The sequence below is a fragment of the Antedon mediterranea genome, chromosome 10 (assembly GCF_964355755.1).
Source record: "Antedon mediterranea chromosome 10, ecAntMedi1.1, whole genome shotgun sequence".
Lineage (NCBI taxonomy): Eukaryota > Metazoa > Echinodermata > Crinoidea > Comatulida > Antedonidae > Antedon > Antedon mediterranea.
In genome coordinates this window covers 2,149,741-2,168,921 of record NC_092679.1, presented here as the reverse complement: position 1 = coordinate 2,168,921, position 19,181 = coordinate 2,149,741, and the positions used below count along the sequence as shown (strand labels likewise).

The 19,181-nt window shown below is 33.8% G+C and overlaps 2 protein-coding genes and 1 long non-coding RNA gene across 5 annotated transcripts; 2 read left to right on the top strand and 1 right to left on the bottom strand.

Annotated features, from left to right (window-relative positions):
• The first annotated feature begins 13 nt into the window (after positions 1-13).
• Positions 14-1,283, top strand: LOC140061186 (uncharacterized). The gene is made up of 3 exons (XR_011847416.1): positions 14-85; positions 634-788; positions 1,000-1,283. It is a non-coding gene; the product is annotated as an uncharacterized lncRNA (long non-coding RNA).
• Positions 1,284-1,382: 99 nt separating this feature from the next.
• LOC140061184 (uncharacterized) lies at positions 1,383-15,240 on the bottom strand. Of its 3 annotated transcripts, none has more exons than XM_072107674.1 (18): positions 15,048-15,240; positions 14,651-14,727; positions 14,385-14,495; positions 13,874-14,122; positions 13,673-13,744; positions 12,878-13,493; positions 12,497-12,600; positions 11,282-11,416; positions 9,873-10,423; positions 9,605-9,770; positions 9,245-9,379; positions 5,055-9,008; positions 4,659-4,852; positions 4,418-4,581; positions 4,038-4,241; positions 3,771-3,852; positions 3,117-3,333; positions 1,383-2,864 (listed from the first exon to the last, which is right to left on the bottom strand). In XM_072107674.1, exons 1-18 carry the CDS (start codon positions 15,160-15,162, stop codon positions 2,538-2,540), a joined length of 7,473 nt encoding a protein of 2,490 aa, XP_071963775.1. In that variant the 5' UTR covers positions 15,163-15,240; the 3' UTR covers positions 1,383-2,537. The 3 variants fall into 3 exon arrangements, with proteins under 3 accessions (XP_071963775.1, XP_071963776.1, XP_071963777.1); XM_072107675.1 differs by having other exon boundaries at positions 12,557-12,600; XM_072107676.1 differs by lacking the exon at positions 11,282-11,416 and having other exon boundaries at positions 12,557-12,600.
• Positions 15,241-16,125: 885 nt separating this feature from the next.
• LOC140060888 (G2/M phase-specific E3 ubiquitin-protein ligase-like) lies at positions 16,126-18,330 on the top strand. Its single transcript, XM_072107250.1, has 5 exons — positions 16,126-16,332; positions 16,443-16,544; positions 17,068-17,192; positions 17,806-17,974; positions 18,109-18,330. The coding sequence occupies exons 1-5, from the start codon at positions 16,126-16,128 to the stop codon at positions 18,328-18,330; spliced, it is 825 nt and encodes a 274-aa protein (XP_071963351.1).
• The last annotated feature ends 851 nt before the right edge of the window (positions 18,331-19,181 follow it).

The window sequence follows — 19,181 nt, the reverse complement described above, 5'->3', positions numbered from 1 at the left end:
AAATAGCGCCATCTACGATTACAATATTCTCCATCTTGAAATCCGGTCCATCACGAAAGCGCCGTTGCACAAATTTGATAAAAAGGTAAGAATTAAAGCTCGCCGCCTTCTTTAATATTAAATAGAGATATATTATTTAATGATGTACCTTTAGTGCTATATAATGTGGTCAATTTAAACGTAATTGTATCAATTTACGAGGCTAATAAAAATGCTTAGAGCCAGGCCCTGCTAGGCCTAGGCTAGTGCTAGCTAGGCTAGTTAGTAGAGTCTAGGCCTAGCCTAGCTAGCCGGCTACTCTATACCGGGACCCTCCCTCTATTTTTTAAGCGCAAGCTAGGCCTAGCCTAATTAGTAGTAGTACTAGTAGGCTAGGCCTAGGTAAGGTCTAGAATATGCATGGATTAACTACTAGCCTAGCTAGAGTCTACTACAGTGTAGATGAAGTAGGCCTAGCCTAGCCCTAGGCCTAGTACAGTATCTACCATAGAATTAGGCAAATTGTATTCAATTCAATTCCCCCAGCCCAAAAAACAATCAAATGTACACTCACTTTTGCTAGGATTATCCTCTCCATCAATCAATGTCTTGAATGCTATTTAATTTATCAAAAAACTTGTCCTTGTTTTTCAGCAAATTTATGATGTCTCGTTATGGGGAATGGAGCAGGCCTTATCCAGCAAATATATCCAATTTTTTAAAACCATATGTGCGTCATATGGGGCCGTTTTTAGCGCCAGGAATTTGCATCATTGGCTATGTTATGATCAAATGTAGTACTATTGGAAGTAAGTTGTCAAAATATAGGCCTAAAAAAGTACATACCTGTATTATTATTTTCTTTAAAAACAATTTTCCAAATAAATAAATGCTCTCAATGGCATTACTGTATTACACTTATGTGTATGAATAAAAGTTTTTTTTTCTTTTATTTGTTCATTGCAAATAAATTAATACAAACAGTAATACGTTAATTTATTATGTTTTTTTTTTTTTCAGTTGCTCAACGTAGGTCCGAAAAGGCATTAGCCAGCGAGGGACACCATTAAACCAGAGGGATAATAATATATAAATGGATTGTTGTGACTACTTCAGAAAATGGAATAACCTTAAAATCTAACCAATCAGATTGTAGCCTGTTTATCATAAAGCAGTTTAGACATGTTCAGTCACTTGTTCCAGAAATGTTTGTTGTTAACAGTTGGGTTGGAAACAGATAGCTTATGGACTTTATACAATGTATAATAGATGATTATTTCAAGAATTAAAATGTGTTAAGATCATTTTTGGTATTCGTTTTCTACACTATGTTGTTAACCATACACAGTACTTATACCTCTTTCATGTCACGTAACAAAACGCTTTACACACACCGAGAAGTCAACAGAGTGTTGGAACTTAGTGTTAGAAAATCAATCAAATTAAGTTAAAAACACTGGGGTTAAACACATAAATGCAGTTTTCCTATTCAAACATATGCTTGTGTTGTTTAGGGTCGCCTTCAGCCAAATTTATTGAAGGATGTATTGTTCCCCAAAAACATGGAAGAAAATTAACTAAAATAAACTTTGAATAGGTCATTTTGTAGTTAATCACTTCTGTAGGAAAAACCCTAAATTTTCTCTTTTTAAAAAACAAAATAAACGGTTACATTCAACCAAAAACCCATTGTCTGGCAGCCAAACCATGGGTGCTGCAATATTGATGTGAATGGGATTTATAGTCAATCTGCAACCAGAGACTTATATAGTTGTCTCAGCATCAAAGAAATTGCATTTTATTTTTTCAGGAATTTGTATGATTTATTTTCTTTTTTTTATTTTTAAATGCGCCTTGAGCACTCTGGAGTGGTATGTGCGCTATAAAAATCTTATTATTATTATTATTAACTGGAAGACTAGCCTAGCTTTATTGTAAAGCTCTGTCTACACCATCAAACTTTATGTGACAAAAAATGTTGATGTGCCCATATTATGGATATGATGAAGTCATATCACTACCATATTTGGCCACATCACACTTTCTTTATCAAACTAGTTTGATAGTGTAGACAGCTTAAGAATATTTATTTCACAAATTTCCAACCAATAAACACAAAAACAGAATATATAATAAAAATCTGTATTTAATAATGTGGCATAAAATATAACATTTTCCTTTGTACACCTAATAATATAATTGAAATATATAAATGGAAGTGATTACCCAAGAATTAATCTTGTAATTCACTATGAACCCACTGATCCCAAAAAGTACAGTACAATTAAAATAATACTATACTAGTGCATAAGAATAATCATAAAAATAATTGAATTTATTTATTTTTGATATATTTACATTCACATTTTTGACATTCATTTAATGGAAAAACTTGATATAATCCCCAAACAAAACACTATGCCAACCTTACACCATAAAGTGATACTATAAACACAAAATTAAATAATAAAATCATAATCACTGGTGGTTTAATATGAATAGTTTAATTGCAAAATACATAAATCTTGATAAAATTTAATAATTTATCAACTATATTTTTAATTGTTCAGTACTTCTTTTAGTATATTTCCCTTCTGTGGTGGTGTAGCGCTTCTCGTGTCTAACGTCGTCTTTGGGGTTACCGGTACGGCAGAGAACATCGGTACAGGTGCGATTGTTGGTTGCAAAAACCCTGGTGGCCTGTCACCGGATGATTTTGGTGCTGTGTTCCTGATGAAGGGGGATTCTTTGGGGATTGGGGCGGAGAATGGATTAAATGCTGGTGTTCGTGGTTCGTCTTTTATCATGTCCTCGACTGGTAGACGTAGTTTCTTCATTGGCGTTGATTCGGTTTCCAGGAATGAAACAAACTGTTCCATGAAAGACTAAAATGAAAAAAATACGTGTTTAATTTTAAATATGGACATGATATCATACCATATTTGGGCACATCACACTTTTTTTGTCCAACTAGTTTGATAGTGTAGACAGAGCTTAAGTTATTGGTATTGATTGATTAAATTTTATCAATTGTCAACCACTTACTTAACATCTATCTTCGTGGCATATCATATTTGATTATTTAATTTTTACTTGATGATTACTAAAAAGCAATTATTTTTCAAATTGTAACTAACCGTGTTTGCAGCTGTAGTGCGTGGGGATGGTGGCGGTGGAGTTGCTGGTTTTGACCAAAGCCCTGACAACCAGCCTTTATGTTCATGGCCTTGTGCTCCAACTCTCTGTAGTTCGCTGTCTGAGAATTCTAGAACGCTGCCTATCAACTTCAAAACTTGGGATTTCTTAGCATCGGGCGTTGTGAAATATCCAACAACTAGATTACGAATCAAAGGTCTAAAGAAAACAAACAAATATCTAGATTTTATCATTTCCAGAAATAGTGGAACAAAATACATAATAGTTTATTTAATTTTTGTTATTCAACCGTATTTGTAGAGGGAGACCCTAAACAGCATAGGCTGAAAATCAAGGGGCCCTAATGATGAGTTATGATAACTGTCTGTGTGTACACTAGAACACCGGGGTAACCCCTTACTCCTCTCGAAAGATGTACTAGGTTTTTTAAGGAGCACATGAGCCAGGTTACAGTTTTATAGTCCCTATCTGAGAAGATTTGTTCTACCACCAGAACCATGAAGCGAGTGAGGCTCGAACCCTTGCCGACATTATAGCTAGTTATTACTGTTCCACCGTCTTAACCACTTAGCCACTTGCTATATATTATACCATGGTATACATTGAATTTCTATCTTCTTATATATGCAACTTACTTGTCTACTTTGGAGCCATTCATTGTGTTGAAATCTATCAATTTCTGGTGATACTCCTCCGCTTGCTCTTCTTTCTTATACACTACAAAAAATGTAAATAATATTCAATATCATTCATGTCTTTGTCGATATTTATGCTTTCAGTTTTCTCAACTGTAAATTTAATTGTTAACCATTTCCCCATATTCACTTTGGAAGAGTGTATCACAGATTCATGTTCAATTTTTTTCTTCAATTTGAAAAGAAATAAGCAATATATTATTGTACCTTCTTCTTTTAATTTCTTGATTAACTCCTCTTTGTTATCAAGTTGTTCATTCAAGCGCATCGCACCATTCAGAGCTTCTTTGGTCTCTTCAAGTTTGTTTTTAAGTTCATCATTCTGCTTAAGTAATAATTGAGCCGCTCTCTCTTTGTCTCTTGCTCTTTTTTGATGCTGCTCAATTTCTGTCTGCATCACAGCATCTTTTTCTGATAAGGAAAACAAAAATAAATCGTCATAAACTCGCATTCAAAGATAAAAAAATAGGTAGTACATTATAGTCATCACCTTTTATGATATTAGAAGGCTGGTAGAGGTGTTCTTTTCTCCCCTGCGAGTGTTGTGTACACCCCTGGCCCAAGTAAAAGCAAGCAGGTTTGCTTACCTTGTTGGAACTGCTCCAATACCATCTCTAGATTGGCCATCGAGTCTGCATACTGTTGTATTTGCTCATGAGCTGCTGCCAACTGGATATGAGCGTCTTCCTTCTGAGCAGTTATTGCGTGCAGTTGGTCAAGTAAGCTCTCAATCTGAGCAGTGGCTTCAAAACTAAACAAAGTGATTGTGTTAGCATCTGATTTTATACTACAGTACAATTTCACAAATCTTTGATCTTGATCACTTACCTTGCTTTTTGAACATCAGTAGAGCTTGATATGGCTCTCTCCTCTGCTACTGCTATGCGGTTTCTTAGCTCTTTTTCACGTTCCTCTGCCTGCAGCGCATCTCTCGTATACGAATCTTCCATTTCAATGAGATGGTTTCGCAAGCGACTTAATTCTTTTTCTAATCGTTGATTCTTTTCACTTATTGTTTGAACCTAAAGTTTGAATTTAAAAATAAATGAAATAGAAAATTTATTCATTATTAGAGAGCAACCAAAACACTTTGATGTTTCAATTCATTTGATCAAGAAACACTATTAAAGAAAAAGAATGTACATATCTTGGATAAAATAATTAGTATTTTAGAAACTAACAAAAATATTTCATGCTTTTATGTATATAAAAGATAATGCATACTTGTTGCTGTACTGAGCCCATCTCAGCTTGTTTTGTCTGCAACGCCAACAGAACTTGATCTCTCTCTTGCTGGAATAAAGCAGCCTGCTTCTGCATTGCTTCAGTCTCCCTTAAAAGATCCTGCATCTGTCCGTGGTTATTACTATCATCATCTACCAGCTTTCGTAGAGTTGCGGACTTCTCTTTCAAAGTTGTGATTTCAAAGTTTTTCTCTTGAATCTCAGCTGACATTCGGTTGCAGACGTCTTGAATCTGGCGGCACTCCGCATCCTTGTTATGAATAGCATGTTGAAGATTCAAGTTCTCTTTTTTATGACCTTCGACCTCTAGACGGAAACCTTCTAACTCAAATTGTAAGGTCTCTTTCTGTTTTATCAATGTTTGCAACTCGATTTCTCTGGCCTTTAAGTGGTTTCTAACTTCATGTAGTTCTTGTGATCTATTCTGTGTCATACTATCTTTATCCATTAAAGCCTGATTCTGAATATCAATTTGCTCTTTCAACATTGCTATATCATCAGATTTCTTCTTAATATCATGAGTTTTTTCTTTAAATTTTACATTCAAATCTTGTAAATATACTTTTTCTTCACTCAGTTCATTTTCTAAACATTTGATAATTTCCTGCATATTTGTCATGTCTTCTAGTTTCTCTTTTAAGGATTCTATTTCCTCTTCTTTTGCTTTAAGTTCAGCTGCATCAACAGAATTGGTTTCAAGAGGTAAACTTGAGGTTACATTAATCGGAGGAGAAGCACTATCTAATTGGTCAACATTTTCTACAACATTATTTCCTTGAGCTAAACTTTTATTAAGTTCATCTACTACTTTTCTGAGTTCAATAATCTCTATTTCTTTTTCTTTAAGAGCACTTGAGATTATACTTTGATTTTCTGATTCAAAAAGAGATGCAGAAAGCTTTGATTCGAGATCTTTCTTAACATTCTCAATTTCCAAGTAACTGCCATTTAAATTACTGAAATCGTTTTCCAATGAAGAAAACGACAATCTACGTTTTTCTAGATCATCTTGAAGTTGTATGACCAAATTGTTTTTATCTTCAAGTTCAAATTTAATTGTTGATAACTCCAATTCTTTTTGCTGAGAGTCTTTTGTTAATTCCTGTACCTGAAGTTTAGTGCTGCTGTGATTTTGGTTCTCTGTTGAAATAATACCAGCAAGTCTTTGTACTTCTTCATAATATGCAAGACTTTCTTGATGCTTCTGATGAATACTGACAACTAGCTGATCTCTTTCTTCAATGAGCACTGTATTTGACTTTTGCAAATTACTATTTTCCATCACAAGATTTGATACATCGCTGGTTTTTTCAGGATTCTGTGTTTGCAATACTTGTAAAAGAGATTCATTTTTTAATTTCAACGCTTCAATTTCTAAATCTTTGTCTTGAACCAGTCTAGATAAATTCTGTAAAGCTTCTTTTCTCATGTCATTATTTGGTCCTTTCATTTTTTCTACCATATTGTGATTGTCTTCCATAGCTTTATCTAAGGCATTTTTATCTGTGGAAACAACTCTAAGAAGTCTATGAACTTCATTCTTTAAATTACTACACTCCCTTGTCTTCTCATTTAAAACCGTCATCATCTGGTTTCGTTCTGCTTCAAATGTCTTCACTTGCATCTGTGCTTTATGAAGATCAACCAGTACACTGTTACCCATAACTGATTTTGATTTCTCATCTAGTAGATTAGTTAGCACTGACACTTTTTCTTTTAAGCCTGAAATCTCTCTTTCTCTTTCTTTGATGATCTTTTCAAATTGTTTTTCATTGTCACTAAGTCCTGATTGGTCTTTGGTTCCATTGGATATAACTTGAAGATGGGCTGTTGTCTGTAACTCGAGGATATCTTTTTGTTTATCTTGTAACTCTCTTTTCAGAATCTCATTTTCTTCTATCAACTTCTGGATGTCATCGTCCTTTTCCTTTACAAGTTTATCCATGCGGAATTTAACTTGAGATAGGTTATCGTCTTTGATTTGCAGTTCTCTTGATATGTTTTCCAGTTTTTCAGTTGAGGTTGTTAAAATTGATTCCATCGTTACAATTTGATTTTCAAATTCATCTTTAGTATTATCTAAAATTTGGTCTTTATTTGCAAGATCCCTGGCTGCTTCATCAACTTGGTTTAATAACTCATTTCTTTCTTCTTCTTTCTTCAATAATGTTTCTTTGTAAACATCAATGTCTTGTGTTAGTTGTTGAAGTTTCTTCTGTAATCCATTTATTTCTGCCTCTTTTTCTAATACAATTGAGTTATTCAGGCTGCCATCTTCTTCAAAGGAATCCAGAATTTGATTTCTTGAATTTAGTTGTTCATTCATTTCAATAAATTCTTTTTCTTTCTCTTGTAATAGTTCTTTAAGATCTTCTGCCATCTGTCTTGAGTCATTCAAACTATCTTGTTGTCCTTCAAATTGCTCTTTTGCACCCATCATTTCATTTTGAATTTTTAACAATTCAGAATTCTTAACCTTTACTTCAATTCGCAATGTTTCAACTTCAGATTCTAATTCTGTAATAATTCCCAATGTTTGATTTTCTCTAATTTCACGTTCGGGAGTTGCTTGTAATTTTCTTTGAGCTTCAAGAAGTTCAGTATTCAACATCTTCTTTTCTTCTTCATACTTCTCTACAATCTCTTCTAACTGTTGCTTCTGTTCTTTCACACTTACGCCTTCTGTCAACTTTGTTTTCTGTTTTTCGACAGTATTTTGAAGAAATAAATTTTCTCCAGCCAAACTCTTAATGTCCTCTTCTTTTTCTTTAAGTACATCCGATAATTTCTTGTTGTTTTCAAGAGTAGATGTCAGCATATCGTTCGTTTCTTGAAGATCTTGTGACATTTCTGCTAATTGATTTTCTAACTCTTCAACCTTAGTTTCTTTCTGATACTTCGATTGTACAAGATGATGTTTTTCAACTTCTCCAGCATCAGTTCCGTCTTTACTTTCAGAAATTTCATTCATTGCAACTTCAAATTGTTTAGATTTGTTGAGCAGATCACTTTTCAATGTTTCATTTTCAGTTTGAGTGATTTCAAGGTCCATCTCAAGATTAGAAACAACTTTTTGGAGATCATCTTTTGATGTAGAGAGACTTTGAAGTTTATCTCCACTTTCTACTAATGAGACATTTAGCCTATCTTTCTCTTGAACAATCTCTACAAGTTCAGCATCAAGTGCTTCTATCTTATCATTAAGAAACGAAATTTCTTTTTCTTTATCAGATACCATTTCCACTCTTTCACTCAATTCTTTGTGTAGTTTAGACAATTCCTCATTTAATTTGTCAAGTCTGTCCTCAGATTCTTTTTCGTTTTTTCTCTCTTCTTTTAGTTGGAATATTTTTTCTTGAAGATTTCTAGTTGTTTCTTCCATGATTTTCTTAGAACTCTCAGTTTCAATAGACAAGACCTTTTGTTCCTGAAGTTCTTGTTGAAGTGAGGCTAATTCGCTGGTTTTATTTGCACATTCTTCCTCCAAATGCTGTTGTTTAATCCTTTCTTCGCTTAATTTGTTAGTTAAATCTTCAATTTCTTTTATTTGATTTTCGTTTGTGTTTGTTCTTTGATTAGCTTCTCCCAACTGTTTTTTTGCAGTAAACATTTCTGAAGTGAGATTTTCGACTTGTTTTGCAAGATCATCTCTTGCTAAAACAACTTGCGAGATTGCATCTTGATGTTGCTGGTCCAGCTCCTCAATAGCCTTTTGCTGATCAATTCTTTCCCGAGTGATTTCAACTAACTGTTGTTTATCTTTTTCATTTTCTACTTTATGTTTCTTAATTTCTGTTTGCAGGCTTTCAATATTGCTTAAATACTCTTTTAGTTGAGTAGTCATTTTCATATTTTCTTCTTCTAAATTATCAATTATTTCAGTTTGTTCGCTAAAGCTCAGAGATAGTTCCTTAGACTGCTCCTTAGAAATATTCTGTAAAAGAAAAACACAAACTTGTTTGCAATTAAATTAAAGGTAATTTTGTCACAAACGTAATTTAACTGGTTATACAGTACAGCAGATATGGACTAATTTATTCTATAGGTTATACATCATGTACATGCGCATCATGCTTTAGTGATTAGTGTAATTTAAAAAAAAAAACTTAACATAATTTTAGAAAGGTTAATACAACTAAATTAAAATATTTCTTGTACAATTTTGTTTACCTGAGTTTCTTGCAAACTTTCATTTTCTGATTGTAAGCTAGTATATTTGTCTTCTAATGCTGAAAGTTCAGTTTTAAGTTGGCTCATTTGTTCTTGTAGTTTGTCTTGCTTTTCGTTTTCAACTTGGAGTAGCCCCTGAAAAACAAAACCAGAAACCCAATTTATATGCATGTGTTTTTGAGCAGTGCCATAAAAACAAAACCAGAAACCCAATTTTTATGCATGTGTAAAATTCAGAATGAAGACCTCTGTGTAGCGGGACATATGGTTTAATAAGTTCATGAAGATAACGTTGAGCAGTGCCATAAAGACACTTATTGGAAAAAATTGCAATTTTGTGAAAACTCTGTAACTTCTCACCTCTTGAGCAGTGATGTTCTGCTTCATCTGCATATCTTTCTCTTTCATCTGTGCTCTCATATGGACAACAACATCCTCCAGAGCTTGTTTCTCCATCGTCCAATCAGCTTGAAACATTTCAAACTGTTCAATTTGTTGTTGAATGACATGGGCAGCTTCTGGAAATCTATATTGATAAAGATAACAAACAAAATTAAGTATACAGTCAATTAAAAAAAGTTGTTTTAATTTAAAATGTACTTTAGTACATTAGAGATATCTGTAATACCTTTGTTTCATAGAAGTGAACATGATGGAATCATCATACTCTCCATCAAAGCTAATAGAATCTGACCCTTCCACCAATCTACGCTCTCCATCGCTACTAGCATCCATGGTTTCGACGCCAGTCTTGGCAGACTCTCCAGTTTCTGTGCTTGAGTCGGAAGGAGATCTGGGGCGTTTATACTGTATGTGCTGCACAACATGTTCCTCAAGAGGCGGCCTAGCAACACTTTCGGTTTCACTGTCCAGTCCAGCTTGAGAATTGAACAACTCATCTCTATGAAGATTCTGTTTAAGTTGAACAATCAGATTTTCACATTCCTTCTTATCCCCAGCAAGGGATGAACACGACTGGTTAAGATCCGACACTTCGTTTTCTAGTTTTACAACCTGTTCGCGTAGCAACTGGTTCTCTACTTCCAGAGTGTCCACAAGTTCAGAAGTAAGATCTTGCATTTCGGTGTCACCAAGATCTCCTATCATTCCAGATGTTTCAGATTTCATCTGAGAACTGGCTGCATGGAGGCTAGCAACAGCACTCTTACTTTCAGATACCTGAAGAAAAAAAGACTTTATTTTAGTATTCTAAATTCTCATTTGTAATTTCATTTTATGTATTTTGCTTTGCTTTGTTCGTCAATTTTTCATGGAAGTGAATTAACCTATTAAAGCATCAACATTTTCTGTGGTCTAGTGGTTAAGACTCTGGTCTTGTATGCGAGAGATCATAGGTTCAAATCTTGTTGGAGAACAGAGATCTTTCTTTCAAATAGATTATTTTTTTATCTTAATTTGTATACTGTTATGAATCAACCTATTAAAGCATCAACATTTTCTGTGGTCTAGTGGTTAAGACTCTGGTCTTGTATGCGAGAGATCATAGGTTCAAATCTCGTTGGAGAACAGAGATCTTTCTTTCAAATAGATTATTTTTTTATCTTAATTTGTATACTCTTATGAATCAACCTATTAAAGCATCAACATTTTCTGTGGTCTAGTGGTCAAGACTCTGGTCTTGTATGCGAGAGATCATAGGTTCAAATCTTGTTGGAGAACAGAGATGTTTCTTTCAAATAGATTATTTTGTTATCTTAATTTGTATACCGTTATGAATTAACCTATAACATTTTCTGTGGTCTAGTGGTCAAGACTCTGGTCTTGTGTGTGAGAGATCATAGGTTCAAATCTCGTTGGAGAACAGAAATCTTTCTATCAAATAGAATATTTTTTTAAATCTTAGTTTGTGTACTATTATTGATTATATTTATGAATATTATTTTCTTTTAATACTGTTTATATTTGAAATCCAATAAGATTTATTTATTATGCTTTTATTATGATGTGCGATACACATTATTACTGAGACATATATTAATTTATCTGCGGTCTGTGTTGTCAGTCACTGCTGCATACCTGCTCCCCAATGTCTATCATCTTATTAACGATGACTTGTTTTTCTCTCAGTAGTTTTGTACGCCTAATCATGGCGTTACTACTAAATTTATTTCTAGCATGTCTCAGCTCTTGTCTCATTGTACTTGTACTAACCTGAAAAATATCAATACATTAGAACATGGGTTATAGACAGATTTAAAAAAAAGGAAAAAGATTTAAAATATGCCTACTATTTTTAAGCTGACGAAGATTGTGTTGGAGTTTTAACAATCAATCAACAATTTGGATTTAAAATATTAAACAATTTGGAAATGTTTAATATTGTTAATTTGCAGTTTTAATGGTTTTATTTTATTATTCGTAGGTTGCATAGTTATCTGTAGAAATTAATGCTATGCAAAATTATGTTAATGTAGATAATGCTATGGTAGTGTAAAAACCGGTTGATGGTATATTAAGTATTAAAAAATCATGCTAATGTTAATAATGTGTCATCATTACATGCAGGCATGTTTAACTAAAATTATAGTATGGAAGATGCGCATTCTGCAAGCTAAATATTATCACGGCAATCAGATAGAATATTGATATTATGATAAATATTTTAAATAAACTTTAATCATATTTAATTTACATAAATCAACAAGCAAAGAAAAGTTTAAATAAGGTGTTTAGCACAGGCAGCATTTTCAACTGCAGATAAGAACTAGTATTTACCAATCAATGACAAGTATAGACATCACATGATATTTTAATTACCAATCAATGATCAGTGTAGGCATCATGTGATCCTGTCTAATAAGGTTTGTCAAAGCACAATCAGATAAAAGAAATAATTTGCAAGGTAATTTGGTATGTTGATAAAATAACATTAATATTTTTTATTTTACCCAACAAAAGACATTACATGCAATTTTTATAAACAATTTTCTTCATTAAAAAAAATATAATTTCCCATTAAATACTGTAAATAACACATGCCTAGATTTTCAGTTCAAAAAAGAAATTTTGTTGACTTGCAATTTAAAGTTATATATAATAATATAAAGATAGTATAAAAGTTAATCCATGGTATAAGGTTAGAAAAGTCAATAAAGAAAATGGTTTAAAGAGGTTAAAGGTTACTGGCAGGTCAGAGGTTACATGAATGAGGTTAAAGGTCGATGCTATTTCTACTTCTGCAGAGACCATGCTGCTTGCTTCATATAAAGCAAGCAAATAAGCAAACTGTACATGACTAGCATCCAGTGCAGCCAATAATCTTTGTTTAGTAGTGTACAAGTCTTCTCGCACCTTATCATTATCTCCACGTAGCTCATCCAATTCATCTTCTTGAACTAGTAAAAAGAAGAGACACAATCAGTTTAAATATTTGTTAGATTTGTATAACACTATCGTACTTATCTCTTTGTTTTATTAAAAGTGTGAATATTTGTCTTTGTTAGAAATGTTCACACTTAACTATTGTACAGTGAGTGATCAACCAATCACCACATTCTGTATGTTTTTCAGCAACAGCAAAATTCCAATTAATAGTGCATGAAGCATCTTAGAGCTAAAGTACAATACACTATTCAATGTAACCTCATTATAATATTTCAAGCTTTTTCTGACCTTTGACCTTATCTTGAAGCGTATGAAGCTTACTGTTAACCAACTGCATTTCTTGTTCTTTACTCTCTGCAGACTGTTCAAGTTTTCTTTTATCTCCCTTTATATTTGCATTTTCCGTTTGTAAAGTGTTCAATTTCTCCCTCAAATCCTTCTTTTCTTTTCGGAACTGCTCATTATCATTAAACAAAGCATTTTTCTCTGTTTGTATGGCTTCTAATTGTCTATTAAGAACTTGCAACGTTCTTGCTTTCTCCTTTTCAACCAGTCTTGTTTGTTCAAGATCAACTTTTAGCCGTTTATTCGACTCTTCTAAATGTTGTCTATCTTTCCGTAATTTCTGCAAGGAATGTTGAGATTCTCGTAATTCACTCTGTAACCGATCAACGTCCATTATACTTGACGGACTGGAGGGTGAGTGAATCGGTGACGAGTGTGGCGTGCTACCCCCTGATGATGATCCTTCGTCTTGTAAAAGATCTAATCTATCCTGAAGGTCTTTTAGTTCTAATTTATGTTGCCGTTTAATATTTGATTGTTTTTGTATGTGGGCGTCTTGTAGAATTGACAGTTCATGTTGATGGTTGTCTACTTCTTTTTCTAATTGATTTTCAAGTTCCTGCAAAAAACATCATAAAATAAAAATAACATTCTGGCCTATATGGATTGAGTACAGTAAAATGTGCATAGTAGCTTGGATATTGTATATCAAGTATTTCACTAACATTACTAATACATACAATAAAAACCGTATTTACGGTTATATACAATGTTAGTTTAAAACCACAGCAGGCTTACCTTTATTCGATCATGTAAACTAAATTCATCTATACTTGTGTTTTCATCGTCACCGCCAATTTTAAAATTAGACTGAAATGCAATCACAATCTATTGTTAATTTCACAACACACAGTACCAATAGACCAAGTACAAAGTACCAATAGACAAGTACACAGTACCAATAGACCAAGTAAACATGTAGAAAATTGAATTACTAACTTTTTCTGAATGAGCACCATGTAGTCGTCTCATCTTGTCACATTCTGCCTGCAGTCTTGTAACCTCTTTGGACAGACGGTTGATCTCATGTTGAGAGGAGATGACATCGTCAAAGTCATGACTATCAGGAATCTTAGATCCAGATAAAGAACTTGTGGAAGTACTAGTTGTCATTGTTGGTGACATTGTCATCATTGAATGGAAATTCTCCATTTCATGTTGTCTCTGCTTTAGCTCTTTTAGTTCATCCTTTACAGCAAAGCGAAAGAATATAAATAGTGCATATTAACTGATGATATCATGTGCTATCAATGAATAAAGTTAACGATGACTACAACAATAACTACTACAATGTAAAGATTGCAACAATGCTATAAAGATGACATTGATGGAAACAATGACAGGAGACAGTAATACAATACTATAGGCCTACATGCATTATTTAAATTTATTCAAATACTCATATTTATTGCTTAGTTGCTTTAGAAATAATAATAAGCATTATACAAACTTGTTTTTCATGCAGGACATTTCTGTACTGCTGAGATATTGTGTTAATTTGTAGTTCCGATGATTCTGCCTTCTCTTCAAGTTCTCTATTGATTAAATTCAGTCTTTCATTCTATAGTAGAAAGGAAGCATTCAAAAATAATAATAATAATAATAATAATAATAATATTTAAATAATGTTTTACTACACACAGCTTCAATAATGGCTGATTAAAGTATTGATTATCAAAACAGTATTGACTATTTGTTATACTTATTCACACTTACTTCTTGCTTTTGGGCTATCACTAATGCATCCAATTCTCGTATTTTATCTTGAAAAACTTTCAGTTCTGCACCTTGATCTGTACAGAAAAAAAAAGATAAATCAGTTCTGTAAATTTTGTTTTAATAAATAGGACCTCTATCTAGCTAGCCTATAATAGGCTTGCTAGGCCTAGTGGTAAGATATTTATTTGTTTGTATAATAGTAGGCCGAATTTTTAAATTATAAATAATTAATAATATATATTCTTATTAATAATTTATGATAGACCTAGAGCTAGGCCTAGCTAGGCCTAGTTATATATAGGTCCGCCTACACCCCCCTTCTTGACTCGGTCATCAATGTACTGTACCCTCCCTATTAGCCTAAACCAACTGTTTATTTTGGTCTCAAACTCACCACTGACTTCTTCAGTTCCCTCTGTCAAAACATCCCTTGTGAAGCTAGCAACACTGCTCAATTGCCCACTTACAGAACCTGTTAGATTCTTTATATTATCTCCAAACCAATCCATGTTACTAAAACGTTTATTTAAAGTAAAATATAATACAATTTCCTTTCATTATGTACAGGAAAAAACTGATCACTTCGACGATTACATTGCCAACTGGACTATTGTACGTAGTCTCCGTGATAGAGACGGATACGTCATTTTTGGTGATGTGTATCGTTTACGTAAATTCGATTTACTTCCGAGTGGCTGCGATTCAATTTTGAGACTAATGTAATAATTTTATGTTAAGAGGGCGGCATTGTTCAACCATGTTTTTTTTTTGTGTAAAACGTCATCAAAATTGATCAACAATTTGTTACGTCACGTAACCGGCGGTAAAATGTCGAAGCTTCAAATCAAATTAAAAATATGATTTTTAAAAAACCGTTGCATGTATTTTGCAGTGAAAAGGAAAGATTTTCATAGAAAATAAATACTATAAATTGAATTCAGTGAATATGATATGAACATTATTGGGATATCCCATTATTGTGTAAGTAAAGAAAGTAATGTAGGCCTCTAGCTAGGCCTAGCCTAGTAGTAGGGCTATAAGGCTAGGGCCTACTAGTAACTAGCCTAGGCTTGTGAATTTAAATGTTGCAGAATTGAAGGAGGCGCGCGTAGTACTCTAGTAGGGCAGCCGGGTTGCCTACTACGTACTGTACTAGCTAGGGAGGCTGGGCCTAGCCGTAAAAAATTAACGAACGCTCGATCGATTGTAAGTTATAGCTAGGGCCAAGCCCAGGGTTAGGCGAACTAGGCCTGATCCCAAAGATTTCATATGCCCTTGTAAAGTGAGGCAGGATCAGATAGGCTAGGCCTCCTAGCCTAGCCTCTACTAGCTAGGCTAGTTAGTAGGCCTACTAGTGCATGTTCTTTATAATAAAAATTTGCGTTTAAAAAGTACTAAAATAACTTAATAAGTAAAACTTAAAATAATGATCTTCATCTTTCAGACATTAATAATTTAATAATAATCAAACAATGGCTGGCAGGGAAGAAACTGAAAGTGTAACCAAGAAGAAAGATCCTAGCATGACATCAAAGAAGAGCCTTGAACGGTTAAGGCAAGCAGGAGTACCCGACGGTGGTAATTGTTTGTACTGCCACAATAACAATGATGATGAGTTGAAAGTTGGTAGGCTGTTAAAAGATCGTGCAAGTGGTATTACAATTCATCATTATTGCTTGGTAATTATTTTCAAATTTTCTTTTTTCTCAAATTAGTGAGCATGGTAAAAAATTAATAATGTGAAATGCTAAATTACATAATTATATTTTGTTTTCATTTCAAATTATAGCTATTTGCCAGTGGACTATCTCAAAGAGGTAGAGGAAGGCAAGGTATCGAAGGCTTTCTACCTGACGATATAATTCAGGAATTTAGAAGAGCTAAAAGGCTTGTAAGTTATACATTGTACACATCAATTACTAGTGAGAAACAATTTAATTAACGATTGCTACATCGGATGGTCAATTCCAATAGTAATCAAAGCTCAAAACATGACCTAGGGAACCTTCCCCTCTTTACAAAATTAGCCAGCTGTTTTAGCCCCGTCATTATTGCTACTGTCCGAAAACTGGACCGTTGACCATAGAGTCAATCTCATGTTGCTGTCTTCTAGTTCATCCTCTAATTCTGTTCCTTCCTATATTTAATGGACTCTAGTATTTCTAATTCTCAGGTAGTTCCTTATTGAATAGTTTCTTAAGCTTGGTTCCCACTAGAACGTAACGCAAGGACGTAAACGCAACGCAAGCGTTTTAACCAATGACAAGCGAAGTTATAGACAGTCAGCAATCACAAGCGAATAAGCCATCGCTTGTGATTGGTCAATTCACTTGCGTTGCGTTACGTCCTTGTGTTGCGTCGCTAGTGGGAACCACACTTTAGATATCATAATAAATCATTGATTTGTTATTTAGGCATGTAGGTACTGTACAAATAGAGGCGCTACGATTGGTTGTGTCGTTAAACGTTGTCCAATGACATTTCACTTCCACTGTGGCCTGGCTAATGGAAGTCTGTCACAGTTTTTTGGTAACTTCAAGTAAGTGTAGTAATATCTAAAGCTCTGTCTACACTATCAAACTTTATGTGACAAGAAAATGTGATGTGCCCATATATGGACACGGAGATATAACTACCATATTTGGACATATCACTATCATATTTGGTATTTCGATAGTGTAGACAGAGCTTAAAAACAGAAGCATATAGAGTATCAAGGTGCTGACGTCACGGCAGTGGGTGGCGCTGCGTGATTGCTAGCGCAACCAAAAATGCGTGCCTGAGTGACTCCAAGGTCACCAATGGTTTAGAATAGGCTTATTGAAGTAGTCATTTTAAAACATAATAATTTTCAATAAAAACAAACTAAAATTTCAAAAGATCACTAAATGTTTGTTTTTAATAATCTATTTATTCTTCAACTACAGTTTAAGTTTAAAAAAATCAAGCCAAGATACATAATTTTATAGAAATACAGATCTTTACAACATAGTAGCGTTGAATGCATTTTTTGGTTGGCTAGCAACCATGCAGCACTCTCTATCGTTGTGACGTCACACCGTGATACTCTATATGCTGCGATATTCAATATTTTGTGATTTACCAAAAGATGTTTATGTTTGAAACTATGTTTGTATTTATCTGTTGAACAGTTCATATTGTTTGGAGCATCGTCCACATCAAGAGACAGATCTGAGCTGTGGAAGTCCAAGTAAAATTGAATGCCCTATATGCTTCTGTGATGTACCATGTGAAACCAATCTTAATGTCCTGAAGACACCTTGTTGTAATAGCACATGGTTACATAGAGAGTGCGTACAGGTTAGTAGATTCACTCTCATAGGTTAATTTGGTGTTAATTCATTATTTGTCCTATATTATTAGTTTATTAATTGATTATAAAAATATTAAATCATAAACATTGTCAATTTCAGTATTTTTTTAAATCTTTTCAGCGCCAAGCGATAAGTTCGGGTTATTTCTTTCGTTGTCCGGTCTGCAACAACAAGAAAGAATTTGAAGTTGAAATGAAGATGTTTGGCATCTACATTCCTGAACAAGATGCTTCGTGGGAACGTGAAGATGGAGCATATCAGGAGCTCTTAGAACGGCATAATGAGTGTAACGCTGACAAATGCCTTTGTCCTGACGGCCGATTTTTTTGCAAGGGAAAGTAAGTTATTTCTATAGTACATACAGTAGAACCTGTGTTTTACGTTCCCTTGATTTTACGTACGCTTAAAATAACCGATGACGTCATCATTTTCTTACATTGAGGGCGCAATTTAACAACAACAAAGCACACAAAGCCACAATCATGGCTGCTGTGTGTGGAATTCTGCTGTGTGTTTGAGTCAAGCTACGCACGTGCATTTAAGCAGCGACTGTTTTTATTGATAGAAAATACAAGAACATTGATATTTTACACTTTATTTAAACATCTCACAGCCTGTATATACTGTACAGTACTGTACTTTTCTATTAGGCCTCACATCTTGCTAGCCTGGCCTGAATAGTCTAGGCAAGGCCTAGCTAGTGACAACCTGCATGCTGTTCAATAAAGTAGACAAACAGGGTAGCCTTTATAGCTACGATCTCTACGTATTTGGCGTCAATTTAAGGTCAACCTTGATTTTACGAATCCTTTGTTTTACGTACGCCTTTCGGTCCCGTACCGTACGTAAAATGGAGGTTCTACTGTAGTAATAGTCTGGATTTTCATCTACCTTATTTTTTACTTTTAAACTCTATTGATAATTACAGTTGTATCTCCCAATACCAGACACCCTTGAACTGGCCTATTTTCTGAAGTTCTTTTTTATACCATCACTATCATGTTTTCTGGAAGTGAAAAGAGATTCCAAGTTTGAAACAAATTTCCTAAATATCACATGCATAATCATCTGTAACTGTTTATGGAAATAGCTAAATTAGTGGACATGCAGATGTAATCTTAAATTCCGAATGTGTTTTTAATGGTGAAAAGAGAATTTGGTACCTTTTAGACCTTCAAGAAAAGTCTGTTTTT